Source organism: Ovis aries, chromosome 4 (assembly GCF_016772045.2).
Source record: "Ovis aries strain OAR_USU_Benz2616 breed Rambouillet chromosome 4, ARS-UI_Ramb_v3.0, whole genome shotgun sequence".
Taxonomy (NCBI): Eukaryota; Metazoa; Chordata; class Mammalia; order Artiodactyla; family Bovidae; genus Ovis; species Ovis aries.
The window spans coordinates 67749851-67765973 of record NC_056057.1 but is presented as its reverse complement, the minus strand read 5'-3'; the positions used below and the strand labels follow the sequence as shown (position 1 = coordinate 67765973).

The 16123-nt window shown below is 43.8% G+C and overlaps 1 protein-coding gene across 1 annotated transcript in view; it reads left to right on the top strand.

Moving 5' to 3' along the window:
• The first annotated feature begins 14383 nt into the window (after window positions 1-14383).
• The window catches only part of MTURN (maturin, neural progenitor differentiation regulator homolog), a 34769-nt gene continuing 33029 nt past the window's right edge, over window positions 14384-16123 (top strand). Inside the window, exon 1 of the mRNA XM_012176887.4 lies at window positions 14384-14808. Coding sequence (XP_012032277.2) covers window positions 14647-14808 — 162 coding nt within the window. The 5' untranslated portion in view covers window positions 14384-14646. The remainder of the gene's footprint in view (window positions 14809-16123) is intronic.

Genomic DNA, 16123 nt, shown 5'->3' with positions numbered 1-16123 from the left:
AGATAGCTTGAGTGAGTTTCTATTGTATTGACTAAGACTACTAGAACCTACTTCTCCATCTTGTTTTGAGCCAATAAACTTTGGCTCTTTCTGAATTAATTAAACACATTTATAGGCATTTATATCTATAATCATCTAATCCAAACCATTCATTTTATACAACAAAACATTGGTGTTCAACGAAGTGAAATCCCCTGCTCAAGTTCTCAGTTAGGAGATGGCAGAGCCAGAAACAAAACCAAGGTCTTTGAATATCAGCCTAGTGTTCTTTCTGCTAAACAAGGCTACCTTTTCATGAAAACAGTTAGCATCATGCTTGGGGCAAAGAATGCCTGCTCCCTATTCTGAATGACCACTGTAGTGGTCAGTTGGTCCAGGCTGAACATTTGAAGTATCCCAGACCTCTGGAGTCAGCTATGAGCTCTAGCTATTGGCCCAGAGATAAGCTCCTGCTCCAAGGAGAGATACCTAGGGGCTTTTCAGGGAGAATATTCAGATACCTAGAGAAAAAGGGATGATCTGAATCTCCATTTTCTGAGCTCTAATACACTAGGGATCATGTGAGCTTAGTGCTTCTAGGCATTTTCTTTTTAGCATGAGAAGACATACAGCTCTGAAAAACAAAGCCAGCTCAGAGGAAAATAGAACCAAGAGACGAAAAGAGACAGATGCCCAATGACTTTATTTGAGTAGCTAGAGTCAACCATGCCAAAGTTTTCAACTCCTAAATTCTCAGTTACCTGACCCAGTGTGTTTCCTCTTTGCTTAAGCTGGTTTGGCTTTGCTGGTGCCTACAGCCAAGTAAGTTAAAATACCAAAATGTTGACTACTAATCACAATTTAATTTTATATACTTTGCTTCTTATTCTCATATACTACAGAGAGGATACATCTTTGGGTCATTATAAAGGGAAGTTAACTTTTATGATTTAAAATTTAATTAATATGAGTTATTGAGACTTCCCTGGTAGTCCAGTGCGCCCTAGTCAGGGAACTAAGAGCCTGCATGCCACACAATGTGCCAAAATCAATAAATAAATGAGTTACTGAGGCTACGCTAAGAACAATAGTGACAAATAAATACAACGGTATATGTGCTTTTCAAAAATTGAGGTGTAGTTGATTTATAATAGGACATGTTACAGATGTATAACATAGTGATTCACAATTTTTAAAGGTTATACTCCATTTAGAGTCATTATAAAATTTTGATTATATTCCCTGTGCTGTACAATACATACTTATAGCGTACTTATTTTATACATGCTATGTTGTACCTCTTAGCCCCCATCTCTGTCTTGCCCCTCCACGCTTTCCTCTCCTGACTGATGGTAACCACTGATTTGTTCTCTTATCTGTTTCTTTTGTGTTATGTTCACTAGCTTGTCTATTTTTCAGCTTCCACATATAAATAATATCACTATAGTATTTGTCTTTGTCTGACTTATCTCACTAAGAATAGTACCCACTAGGCCCATCCGTGTTGCTACAAATGGCAAAATTTCATTCTTTTCTGTGGTTGAGTAGTAGTCCATCATCTTTATTCATTCATGTGTTGATGGACACTTAGGTTGCTTCCATATCTTGGCAATTGTAAATAATGCTGCTGTGAACATTGGAATGTGAAGTCAAGTGGGCTTTAGAAAGCATCACTACGAACAAAGCTAGTGGAGGTGATGGAATTACAGTTAAGCTATTTCAAATCCTGAAAAAGATGCTGTGAAAGTGCTGCACTCAATATGCCAGCAAATTTGGAAAACTCAGCAGTGGCCACAGGACTGGAAAAGGGCAGTTTTCATCCCAATCCCAAAGAAAGGCAATGCCAAAGAATGCTTAAACTACCGAACAATTGCACTCATCTCACATGCTAGTAAAGTAATGCTCAAAATTCTCCAAGCCAGGTTTCAGCAATACATGAACCGTGAACTCCCAGATGTTCAAGCTGGTTTTAGAAAAGGCAGAGGAACCAGAGATCAACTTGCCAACATCCACTGGATCATGGAAAAAGCAAGAGAGTTCCAGAAAAACATCTATTTCTGCTTTATTGACTCTGCCAAAGCCTTTGACTGTGTGGATCACAATAAACTGTGAAAAATTCTGAAAGAGATGGGAATACAGACCACCTGACCTGCCTCTTGAGAAATCTGTATGCAGGTCAGGAAGCAACAGTTAGAACTGGACATGGAACAACAGACTGGTTCCAAATAGGAAAAGGACTACGTCAAGGCTGTATATTGTCACCCTACTTATTTAACTTCTATGCAGAGTACATCATGAGAAACACTGGGCTGGAAGAAGCACAAGCTGGAATCAAGATTGCTGGGAGAGATATCAATAACCTCAGATATACAGATGACACCACCCTTATGGCAGAAAGTGAAGAGGAACTAAAAAGCTTCATGATGAAAGTGAAAGAGGAGAGTGAAAAAGTTGGCTTAAAGCTCCACATTCAGAAAACTAAGATCATGGCATCTGGTCCAATCACTTCATGGCAAATAGATGGGAAAACAGTGGAAACAGTGTCAGACTTTATTTTTTTGGGCTCCAAAATCACTGCAGATGGTGACTGCAGCCATGAAATGAAAAGACGCTTACTCCTTGGAAGAAAAGTTATGACCAACCCATACAGCATATTCAAAAGCAGAGACATTACTTTGCCAACAAAGGTCCGTGTAGTCAAGGCTATGGTTTTTCCAGTGGTCATGTATGGATGTGAGAGTTGGACTGTGAAGAAAGCTGAGCGCCGAAGAATTGACGCTTTTGAACTGTGGTGTTGGAGAAGACTCTTGAGAGTCCCTTGGACTGCAAGGAGATCCAACCAGTCCATTCTGAAGGAGATCAGCCCTGGGATTTCTTTGGAAGGAATGATGCTAAAGCTGAAACTCCAGTACTTTGGTCACCTCATGCGAAGAGTTGACTCATTGGAAAAGACTCTGATGCTGGGAGGGTTTGGGGGCAGGAGGAGAAAGGGACGACAGAGGATGAGATAGCTGGATGGCATCACTGCCTCAATGGACGTGAGTCTGAGTGAACTCTGGGAGTTGGTGATGGACAGGGAAGCCTGGCGTGCTGCGATTCATGGGGTCGCAAAGGGTCGGACACAACTGAGCGACTGAACTGAACTAAACTGTGAACGTTGGGGTGCTTGTATCTTTTTGAATTATTGTTTTTGTTTCCTTCAGATATATATGCAGGCGTGGAGTGATAGGTCATATGGTAGTTCTGGTTTTAGTTTTTCTGAAGAACTTCCATAATGTCGGTGACTGCACCAATTTACTTTCCTGCCAGCAGTATTCTAGGGTTCCCTTTTCTCCACATCCTCACCAAAATTTGTTATTTGCAGACTTTTTAATGGTAGCCATTCTGATGGATGTGGGGTGATGTCTCATTGTGGTTTTGATTGGCATTCCTCTGATGGTATATGATATTGCACCATTTTGCATGTGCCTGTGGCCACTGTATGTCTTTTTAAACCTTTATTTATCCGGCTGTGTTTGTCTCGTGGCACACGGGCTCCTTGTTGCAGCACATGTTGCCCCATGGCATGTGGGACCTTAGTTCCCTGCAGGCATGCGCTTGCTCAACCATATCCGACTCTGCACTCCAAGGACTGTGGCCCACCAGGCTCCTCTGTCTATGGGATTCTCCAGGCAAGAATACTGGAGAATGGGTTACCATTACCTCCTCCAAGGGATCTTCCTGACCCAGGGATTGAATCTGAATCTCCTATGTCTCCTGCATTACAGGTGGATTCTTTACTGCTGAGCCACCAGGGAAACCCTTATTTCCCTCCCCAGAGATCAAACCCTTCCCCCTTGCACTGTGAGGTGGATTCTTAACCACTGGACCACCAGGGAAGTCCGTATGTGTATGTCTTATTTGCAAAAATATCTATTCAGGTCTTCTGTCCATTTTTAGATCAGGTTGTTTTTCAATGTTAGGTTGTATGAGTTGTTTATATATTGGGGTTATACGTATTGGTCATATTATTTGCAAATACTTTCTCCTACTCAGTAGGTTGTCTTTTCATTTTGTCAGTGGATTCCTTTGCTGTGCAAATGGTTTTATGTTTAATTAGGTCCCATTTTTTAAATTTTGGTTTTATTTCCTTTGCCTTATGTGACAAGTTGAAAAACATTGCTACAAATTATGTCAAAGAGTGTTATACCTGTTTCCTTCTAGGAATTTCATGGTTTCTGGTCTCGCATTTAGATCTGTAACCCATTTTTAGTTTATTTTTGTATATGTTGTTAGAAACTATTCTAATTGTGTTCTTTTATGTGTAGAAGTCCAGTTTTTCCAGCACCACTTACTGAAGAGACTGTCTTTTCTCCATTGTATACTTTTGCCTCCTTTCTTATAGCTTAATTGACCAAAAGTATGTGGGTTGAACACAGTATATCTTTCCGTCTGCTTGTGTCAGCTTCAATTTCTTTCATTAGTGTCTTACAGTTTTCCAAGTACAGATTTTTACCTCCTTAGGCAGGTTTATTCTTAGATATTTTATTCTTTTTTATGTAGTTGTAAATTAGATTGTTTCCCTAACTTCTCTTTTTGATAGTTCTCTGTTAGTGTATAAAAATACAAAAGACTTCTGTATATTGATTTTGTATCCTGAAACTCGACTCAGTTCATTGGTGACCTCTAGTAGTTCTTTTGGTGGCGCATTTAGGATTTTCCATGTGTAGTGTCATGTCATCTCCTTTTTGCAATTTGTATTCCTTTTATTTCTTTCTTGTCTCATTGTTGTAACCAGGACTTCTAATACAATATTGAATAAAAATGGTAGGAGTGGGTATCCTTGTCTTGTTCTGGATCTTAGAAGGAATGCTTTCAGCTTTTCACCATTGAGTATGATGTTACCTGTGGGCTTGGCGTACATGACCTTTATTGTACTGAGGTATGTTCCTTCTGGGGCTCCCAAGTGGCTCAGTGGTGAAGAACATGCCTGCCAATGCAGGAGACATGGGTTCAGTCGCTGGGTCAGGAAGATCCCCTGGAGAAGGAAATGGCAATCTACTGCAGTATTCTTGCCTGGGAAATCCCATGGACAGAGAAGCCTGGAGGGCTACAGTCCACGGGGTCGCAAAAGAGTAAGACACGACTTAGTGACTAAAATAACAATGATTTTCCCTCTATGCCCACTTTGTATAGAGTTTCTAGCATAAATTGATGTACAACTATCAGTTCAGTTCAGTCACTCAGTCATGTCCGGCTCCTTGCAACCCCATGAACTGTAGCCTGCCAGGCCTCCCTGTCCATCACCAACTGCTGGAGTCCTCCCAAACCCATGTCCATTGAGTCAGTGATGCTGTCCAACCATGTCATCCTCTGTCATCCCCTTCTCCTCCTGTACAACTATAAATGTGCTTTTGTTTTCCAAGGAAAATGAATAAATTTAAATTTATCCTAAGGTAATACTTTTTGGAGTTTTTTTGTTAGGTTCTGGACCCCTTCACACTCACAATTTATTGAGGACTCCAAGACATTCTGTTTATTTGGGGTATAATTATCAACATTTACTGTATTAAAAGTGGAAGTGAAAATCACTCAGTCATGTCCAACTCTTTATGACCCCATGGGCTGTAGCCTACCAGGCTCCTCTGTCCGTGCTTTGCTTCAAGCAAGAATACTGGAGTGGATTGCCATTTCCTTCTCCAGGGGACCTTCCAGACCCAGGGATCAAACCTGGGTCTCCTGCATTGCAGGCAGATTCTTTACTGTCTGAACTCCCAGGGAAACCCATTAAAAGTGGAAACTGAGAACTTTCAAAAATATATACTGATTCATTTGCCAATAGCCATGATTAGTGCATTGTATGTTAATATAGGTAACATCTTAGTGTTATAATAAAATTAATTTTGGGTCTGCAACCCCTGAAGATGTGTTCTAAAGTAAAATGTTAGATTGTTTCAGAATAGGAAAAAGGATAGGGAAGGACAAAACTTGGCAAGTACATTTATTTGCCTTAGTTTATAATACTTGAGTCTGAAAAGTGGCTCTGTAATGTGTTAAAATCTTAGCAAAGTTTGCGCAATTTTGGTAAGCTTGTTGCTTGATTTATTGAGTAGTGCCTCAGCCTATAGCCTAAAAGGTTATCATTATCTGCTATGTAACCTGCCTGGGTAGCAAAGATTCTGGGTTTTACTAGAATAATTTCCTGTGCTTTATGTTGACTTTTCTATATCCTTGATTATTTAAGGAAGAAAAAGAATCAAGGTTCTTCACTTGTGAAAGAGCATAGACTTTTTAAAAAATCCTGTTACCATCTATGTTTATTTTTCAGTGCTTTCTTTTGACTCTAATTAAATAGGTAATCAATTATTGTTTCTTAGGCATCCATGATCCCATCTTCAGTATCCAAATATCTTCTGACAAGTTTTTTTTTTTAATTTTCACTTTCCTAAAAATATTACCTGTAGATGACAGAGACTTAAAATGGCTATGTTTAATTTATAACTAGTAATCTTCAAATGCTAAAGTTCTGATGAAGGGGTGCCTACTACTGATACAACCCACAAGGATATTTGGTTGTCCTTTAACATTGATTATGATTACACATACTCGGGAATCATTTACTCCGTCTTATTTTGTGTATATCATTCTTTAGAATGATTTTTCTTGGCTTCTGTTTTTTTCCATTCCTGCTGTCTGTTGAATTGGTGAGCTTTCTTTGGTCCCCATTTTCCTGTCTATCTGTTTGGAAGTTTCTCTTTACGGCAGAACCTGCTAGATGTCTCTGCCATAGGCATTTTCCCTTTTTTCCTTAGCAATAAAACTGGGAAATAAACCTTGCTGAGAAACTGCATTTCTGAGTTTCTTTCATAGATAGAAGGGACACAGTATGTGAGAAGTTGGTTGCTTGGAACATCTGGGAAGGCTCATTGAAAGGGTAATGAATGACAGGGGCTTTCCTGGTGGTCCAGTGGTTGGGAAGCTGCCTGCCAATGCAGCAGACACAGGTTTGATCCCTGGTCCAGGAAGATCCCACATGCCACAGGGCAACTGAGCCCATGCACCGCAACTAGTGAAGTCCCCATGCCCTAGAGCCCATGTTCTGCAACAAGAGAAGTCTCTGCAATGAGAGGCCCACACACCACAACTAGAGAAGGCCAGAACAGCAATGAAGACCCAGCACCACCGAAAATAAACTAATTAATAAATTTTAAAAGGAAAAGAGTAATGACAGTTGGCCTATGTTCCTTTATTCTTTCTTCCTTTATCCTGCTTGGAATGTGGGTATGATAACTGGAACTCCAGAAACCATCATGCGCCCTGAGGCAGCTCCAAGGATGGAAGCTACACCCCCAGGATAGTAGGGCAGAAAGCGCCTGAGCCCCAGTGACCAAAGAGTGGCCAAATCTGCCCTTACCTGTGTACCTCCAGACTTTATTCATATGAGATAAAGACCAATTCTGACCTTATACTAGTCACTTTAGTCAGGATTTTAATTATTAGCTGAATGCAATTTCTAACTGATTCACCTGAAATTTTTAAACATGTATACTTAATGTAATAAGATCTAAACTTAATCAGTACCTCTATATACATTATAGACCAAAGACCACTACTATCAGAACTTTGGATATATTGTAATTTCTCACTTTTTAAAAAGCTTCTTGCTGATTTTTGCACCATCTTCCCCTACTACACACACACTCACATATTTATTTTCTGATTCTTACGAGTTCAACAAGGTATATACCCTTACCCCATTTTCACAGATGAAGAAATTGCGGTTCACAGGCATTAGGTAACCTTTCCAAGGTCACATAATTAATAAGTGGCAAAGTCTTTTTAACACCCAAACTTTTCTATTGTGTCAGATATCTTGAAAAGTAAGAGTGTTAGTCGCTCAGTTGTGTCCGACTGCGTGATTCCATACACTGTAGCCTGTGAGGCTCCTCTGTCCATGGGCTTCTCCAGGCAAGAATAGGTAGCCATTCCTTTCTCCAGGGGATCTTCCCAACCCAGGGACCAAACCTGGGTCTCCTGCATTGCAGGCAAATTATTTGCCATCTGAGCCTCCAGGGAAGTCACAAATCTTAGCTGTATTCTTTCATCAACTACTTCGCTGGCATTGTAGCTGAGGACAAGCACACCCTCTGACTGGGGGAAGGCTGGAGTAAAGCAAACTATGCTATTACCCAGATCATCATATCGTACTAAACGGACATATATAAGAGATCAGTCTGCTAATTTAAGGACAGCAGCTTCTGGTTTAGCCAATTTCCAGGATATAGGAGTTTTCCCAGAGGGAAATCTACATCCTTGTAGGAGTTCTCTAGTAATGCTCTTGGGACACCTTGCTAGAGAATGAGCTAATACAACTAGGTCCTAATAAGCCTCAGCAGACAAAATAAAGGCAGAACTATAATCATGATCAGAAAGGGAAAAGAAAATAATATTAAAACAACCATTTTGCCACCATAAAATCTGTGTTTCTCTTTCAGAGCCACCAAAGAGATATCACTGAAAAGGACGTTTTGTGTGTTGTAAGGAAAGAAGGCAATGAAAATGTTTAGAAGCAAGGAACTTGAGAAACTATTTTAGTTGAGAGTAAAGGCAAGGACGGGGAGTGACTGAACAAAACAGAATACTGAGGTGTTTTAAATGAATTTAATAAAATAAAATAGAAGAAATTTCTTTTCCTTTGACATATGTAAAAGGAAAATGCTTATCAGATGAATCTGATCAGATAGACATGCTTTGAAGACAAACGTAGCCAAATTATGTAACCAGAGCTTTCTCAAGTTCTAGATGCAAAGCTTTTACAGGAATAACAAAAAAGAAAAGATTTTGTAGAAATTCAGATCACCAGATTCAGAAACACAATTTGGAATGAATTTTTCTGGCCAGAGGGCAAGAATGCCAAAGAAAATCCTTCTCCTCAGGTTTATGGAGTATTTGGGTCACAATGACCCATTTATGTAGATTTATAATTTTTGCTGATCTTTCAATTTTTTTCCAAACTCCTGTTACAATGAAACATGAACTTTGGCATGGGCTGAACTCAAGAGACTACCCTCTATTTATCTTCCCCATCCCACTGTCCAGGTGTCACCTCTCTTGAGTGTATTGGGAAGGCACACAGATAGCTCTCATCCCTCTTTTATTTTTAATTGGAGGACAATTGTTTTACAATTATTTTGTTGGTTTCTGCCTCACAACAATGTGAATCAGCCATAAGTATACACATACCCTCTCCCTCCTGAGCCTCCCTCCCCCTCATCCCTCTTATGTTGACGTCTTGGGGGTTTTGTCTCCAGATCCTGGGGTCCTCTCACCTCTCCCATCACTGCTGTGACAGATCACATACCCCTCTGCTGACCGTCCCCTCCTGGAGCTTGACGTCTGTGCCTCTTGGTAAAATGCAACTACTTTGAGTTCACAGGGTGAATGTGGAACCAGCCACATTTCCCGTTCAGCCTTATTCCTCATACTGCATAACCACAAGGCTGTGTGGATGAAGCAGATTTACCAGATGGTAGGGTTAGTTAAATGGACTTACAATGTGGGAGTAAATAAAAGGTACAATTATATATTCAAGTCAGCATTGCTCACACTAGAATAAAAGCCACATAGGACCTGGGAACGGGGGTGGGTGGAAGAGTTGGCTTGAGTAGGAGAATCTAGGGTGGGTTTTGCAGTTCTGAATCGGGTTCCTGAGAACTCCCAGCCAACGTGGAGTTTGAAGATGCCTTCTCTCCTTAACAACATCTCCAAAAGACAGTGGTTCAACAGGAGAAAAGTCTAGATTCATATATAAGAAGAGAAAGATTTCTCTAAATGCAATGAAGCCTGCACAGCTCTCTGCCCACTACTGGAGCTATGTTTTATTTTCCTTCTACTTCTGAATAATGGCCAAAGGCAAAACAGGAAAGGGGACTCAGCAGTCCCTGATGTTCCTTCACTCCTGGGCTACACAAAAGACCTGGCTGAAGTTCTGGAGTGACCACTACCCTGTACCTGGAGCCCATATACATCTCTACAGGGGATGCCTCACAGGACTCTCCAAGCAGGAGGGAAGCAGAGTGACTTGTCTTCCTATCTAAGAAACTGACTTAGTTGCCTTAAGGAAATCAAGATCCAAGCAACTTCTGAAGATTCACTTTGCAGGACTAATTTCCACTGCTTTTATGTGATAACCCTTTCCCTTAAAGGTGCAAGACTTCTCTCTCTAAATCTGTGGTTCTCAAATAGGGGTGATTTTGGCTTCCAGGGAACATTTAACAATGTCTGGAGACATTTTGGGGGCTTCCCTGATGGCTCAGTGGGTAAAGACTCTGCCTACAATGCAAGAAATGCAGGTTCGATTCCTGGGTTGGGAAGATTCCCTGAAGGAAGAAATGGCAGCCCATTCCAGTACTCTTGCCTGGAGAAGCCCATGGACAGAGGAGCCTGGCAGCCTACAGTCCGAAGTGTCACAAAGAGTCAGACACGACTGAGCAATTAAGACATTTTTTGGTTGTCACAACGTCAGAGAGGAGTGGGGGAAATGCTGCTGGCATCTAGTGGGTAGATGCCAGGGATGCCACGAAACATCCTACAGTGCAAAAGATAACTCCCTACAAGAGAGAAATACCCAGCTCCAAATACCAGTAGTACTGCTATCTGGTCCAAATGCTTAGAAAAAAAATGAGATTTCACATCATCTGTGACCAGTACTCATCATGCTACCATTCTCAGGTCACTCCTGAATTTTACTTTTAAAATCCATCAGCTGATCTTCCTGCAAATCATTCCCAAGAAGTAGATTAACAGTAATCATGGCATTTACTGAGTTCATACTATGTGCCAGGTTCTGGGAAAAGGACTTAATATACTTCATCTCTTTTTTTGTCACCATTTGTCAGAAGAGAAAACTGAGGTTCAGGGCAATTAAGTTGTAGATGTACACGAAGCTTAAATTCACTGAGGGGGGAATCAATGCAGAGCTCAAGTTTCTGATCTTTAACTCAATGCCTTTCTAGGCAGTGTGCGTTCAAGTTATTGAACAATTCCTTTAAACTCAGAATTCTATTTTTCATCATAAGAATTTTTCATCTTCTGACAAAAAGTATTTGTTAAATACATAAAACTCTGTACTTATGGCCATCCATCACTTGGAGCAAACTTGATAGATGGATTTTGAAACACGCATAGTTGTAAAACCCCCTCCTTTTCCCAAAGAAGAAAAGCTATGTCTTTTATATATTTTAGTCTCAAATTTAAAGAATCTCTATCTTGGGGTGTCTGTATTTAAAAGAAAAAAGCAACATTTTGTAACATTCACAACAGCAGATTGAATTTTCTTATTCATGTGCCCATCTCCTTCTCTGTCCTGTATATTCCTTCTCTACTGCTGCAGAACAAATTAAAACAAGCTTAGCAACTTAAGACAATACCTATCTCACACTTCTGTAAGTCAGAAGTTCTGTAAGTCAGAAATCAGTTACGCATAGCCGAGGCATAACTGACTTCTCTGCTCAGGCTCTCCCAAGGCTGAAATTATGGAATCAAGTCAGGCTAAGTTCTCCTCTGGAGGCTCTGCAGAAAATTTAGTTTCAAGCTCACTGAGGTCACTGCAGTTGTAAAACTAAAGTCTCACTTGCTGGCTGATGGTCAGGGATTGACCATCTACACTCCTCTCCAATGAAGCAGATCCCTCCATCATCAAAGCTGTTAGGAACAAATCTCACTTGATGATGAATCTGCTTCATGGTTTGAATTTCCAAGGAAAGCCCAGTCCCCTGTAAGGGCCCATGTGATTACATGAGGCCCACCAAGGACAATCTCCCCATCTTGAGGTCTATTGATTTGACTCCTTAGTTACATGAGCAGAATCCCTCACAGCAGTACTTAGATTCATGTTTGTTTGAATAACTGGGAGAACATCTATGTAGAGCAGGAATCTTGGTTTACAAGGAATCTTGAAGGTCATCTTAGAACCCTTCCTTAGTTCACAGTCTGTAAACTCCTTGATGGCAAAATCTGGGTCTTGTGCATCTTTGTCTGGTACTCAAGAGATGCTCCATGAGTGTTCACTGAACTGAGTTGTTTTAAAGAGATTGATAAATTACTGAAGTCACGAAATTGCTACATATAAGCATTCATTTTCAGGTAAGGACAACTCCCATCAGGAAAAAGATCAAATAAGATGCAATGCCCAGGTAGCCTTTAGGGTGATCTCTATCATGACCTCTTCCTCTATCAAAAGATTAAGTGGACTTTCTACTTTCACTCTGGGAATGCAGCTTTGATTTCATTAAGGGAAGTCAAGGGGAAAAGAATTCCTATCCCAGAAATGGCAAGATAAACAACTTTCCAGAATCAAATCAATTCTGTCGAGTAAAGGGTGTCTTCAGTGGGTTCAAGGTGTCATGAGCTTCCCTTGCCTAGTCTGCCAGCTCTTTGAGAGTGAAATTACATATTATTTATATTAAAAAAAAAACTAAGAACGTAGCATCTGGTCCCATCACTCATGGCAGATAGATGGGGAAACAATGGAAACAGTGGCAGATTTTATTTTCTTGGGCTCCAAAATCACTGCAGATGGTGACTGCAGCCATGAAATTAAAAGATGCTTGTTCCTTGGAAAATAAGCTATGACAAACTTAGACAGCATATTAAAAAGCAGAGACATCACTTTTCCAACAAAGGTCTATATAGTTAAAGCTATGGTTTTTCCAGTAGTCATGTATGGATGCAAGAGTTGGACCAAAAAGAAAGCTGAGTGTGAAAGAATTGATGATTTCAAACTGTGGTGCTGGGGAAGACTTTTGAGAGTCCCTTGGACAGCAAGGAGATCAAACCAGTTAATCCTAAGGAAACTCAGCCCTGAATATTCATTGGAAGGACTGATGCTGAATCTGAAACTCCAATACTTTTGCCACCTGATGTGAAGAGCTGACTCATTAGAAAAGACCCTGATGCTGGGAAAGATTGAGGGCAGGAGGATGAGGGTGATAGAGGATGAGATGGTTGGATGGCATCACTGAATCAATGGACATGAGTTTGAGCAAACTCCTGGAGATAGTGCAGGCCAGGGAAGCCTGACCTGCTGCAGTCCATGGGGTCACAAAGAGTCAGACACTAGCGACTGAACAACAACACCACATTTATATCCCTAGAGCTAGCATGGTGCTTGCTTCAGAAGACCAGCTTTAAAGACAAAAGCTGACTGAATGTTTGTATTATGGAATGAATGCTATTTGGCCTGTCTCTGCTAGTAGTTAATCACTTCCTGTGGGCCAGGGCTCTATCCAACGCATTTTCTGCAATCCAGCAGTGTCTGTCTGGTCCCGGCAGCTACTAAACATTCAACAGGTGCAATGGTTGGACCTTGTTTTAAAATGTACTTTCTCGTCTCCTAAATTGGCAGTTGGTCATTTTCGGTTTTACAGTATGAATTTAAGGTGATTACTCTTCAATCTAGATTTTACCATCTCCCGGAGCTTGCTCAAACTCATGTCCATTGAATCGGGGATCCTTTGAGCAAGCTCCGGGAGATGGTAAAAGACAGGGAAGCCTGGTGTGCTGCAATGGGGTCGCAATGAGTCGGACACAACTGAGCGACTGAACAACGACAAATCTAGATTGAAGAGTAATCACCTTAAATTCATACTGTAAAACCGAAAATGACCAACTGCCAATTTAGGAGACGAGAAAGTACATTTTAAAACAAGGTCCAACCATTGCACCTGTTCTCCTCGTGCCTTCAATCTAGACTTAAGAGGCTTATTTTTAGAAATACTCAGCTTTATGTTAACGCCAAAAAAAACCCACACACATACACACACCCAAATCCATAAGCTTTCATCTTCCTTTCCAAACGGACATTCATTTCAGTGTCTAGTAAATGTATTTATGGAAAACATTTCTTTACATCATTCAGATGACAGAGCTGTGATTTCTGAAAAAGATAAGCTCTGTTTCCCTTTGGTTTTCTCAGCTCCTCCATTCCTAGCCTCAGACAAGGTACACGTTATCTGCAGTTCTGTAAATTTCTCTACACTTCAGTCTCATTGGGGAAAATGCTTTCCCGGCCTTCAAACTCCAGATAAACGCGATCCAGATAACTCCGCTTCACTGTAACCTGCGAGCTGCCGTTTTCGGGCCCGCGCTGTGACGTCACCCGGCTCACAGATCTCGGCGTTGGTCTCAGACTCCGGTGATTGGCTGGACCTCATGACGTCACGGGCCGGGGCGGCCCTAGGTTCCTGAGGGCCCCGGGATGCTCCGGGTTCGTTTTTTTAAAAGGGGGCAGGTGGAGACAGGAAAGTCCGCGGAGCGCACGGTGCCTCCAGCCGTGCTCCGTCCACGCCCACTGTCAACCTTGCCTGGCCGGGCCGCGCCAGCCTCCGGGGCTGCCCGAAAAGGGGCGGGCGGAGAGGCGGAGCGGGGAGGAGCCGGGCGCGGCGCCGCGCAGTCCCTGGCCACCGCCCACCCGGTTACACACAGCATGTAAACAGTCCCCGCCGGGAGGAGCCCCGGGACCGGAGGGAGCCCGAGCCGCCCGGCCCCGCCGCCTGCCCGAGAGCCACAGAGCCGCGCGCTGCCCGTCCGGGAGGAGGGCGCCGGAGGAGAGGAGGGCGGGCGGCGGAGGGAGCGGGAGGCGGGCGGCGCGCGAGGAGGCTGAGGGAGCGGCGGGCGCGGCGGGCCAGGATGGATTTCCAGCAGCTGGCTGACGTTGCGGAGAAATGGTGCTCCAACACGCCCTTCGAGCTCATCGCCACCGAGGAGACCGAGCGCAGGATGGATTTCTACGCCGATCCCGGCGTCTCCTTCTACGTGTTGTGTCCGGACAACGGCTGCGGGGACAATTTTGTGAGTGCTCGGGGGAGGGACCGCCGCAGCGCGCGGGAGTGTGGACGCGCGGCCACTACCCTGCGCCCCAGCTCCCGCTCGCCGGGGAGGCGGTGGGGCGTGAGGTGGGGGGGCGTAACTGCCTGCAGGCACCCCAGTGCTCCGCGCTCCGCCCGGCGAGCCCCTGAGCTTGGCGCGTTGGGGTCAGCACTCTGGGTGAGGCCAGTAGGAGGCAGGCAGGGGCATCCTTAGAATCCGGGAAGCTGGGCTAGGGAGGGCAGTTTCCGGGATGCGACCCCGCGGCTCGAGCGCAGTGCTCGGCTAGAGCATCTCCGAGGATGTCTGCGCCTAGCGCCAGTCCGGGCCGGGACGCACGGACCCTTCACTCCCGCAGGATCCGGAGTCCGGAGCTTCCTCCACCCAGGCGTCCCGTCCGGGTGAGGAATCCCGTTACCCTCTCAATACGCAGACACAACTCCTTGAGTTTTCCCCGCCCGAGAGAACCCTCATCCCGACCCCTCTCCCCATGTTATTCTCGGTGGTATTAAGACACAAAGCCTCTGTCCACACTAGCGATGCCCCATCTCCTGGACCATCTTTGCGGAATTACACCCCGGATCTTAAAAACGCACACGCGCGTGCGCGCGCACACACACACACACACACACACACACACACACACACACACACACACACACAGAGGCACGCCTAGCCCCCTTTCCTCTTGTGCTTCCATTGCTCCTCTATGAGCTTCCAACGAGCTGTGTGGAGCCCAAAAGGTTCTCTCCTGCTGAGGCGGCGGCCTTGGCCCTGCCAGAGCCTTTCGGTTTTTCCAGATGGGGGTGAAATTCCCCCTCCCCATCCCACCTCCCGCCCCGCGCCGGGCTCGGAGGGACTTGGCCCTGAAACTGCGGTGTCCAAATTCTCGACTTTGTATCCTGCCCTCACTTGGGATCTTGGCGCTGGCAGTTAAGGAAGGGGAGGTAGAGGGCCGGGGAGTTGGGGTGGGAGGTGTGGAGACTGGGTGAGGATGGCGTTTCATGAAGTATTTGTAAGGACGGGGTAAAAATAATGGTCCCTACATGTAAGATGGAGGCGGCTATGGGCTCAGGTTACTGGCCTGAGTTGCTGGCCTGAGCCTGGAGCTGGCGCTGCTGCCGCCCCTGGGGACGGAGGTGGGGCAGTGCAGAGGCGCGGCCTGGCGCTGGCACTTCAGGTGGGGTGAGACAAAGCTGGTTCAAAGCTCAGGCTGTCTTGCACCCCAGCTACCACAGAAAGTTCGACAAGGAGTTAGCGTGATTGTCTTTCTTGGCCCCAGAGTGATGAAGTCCTCTAT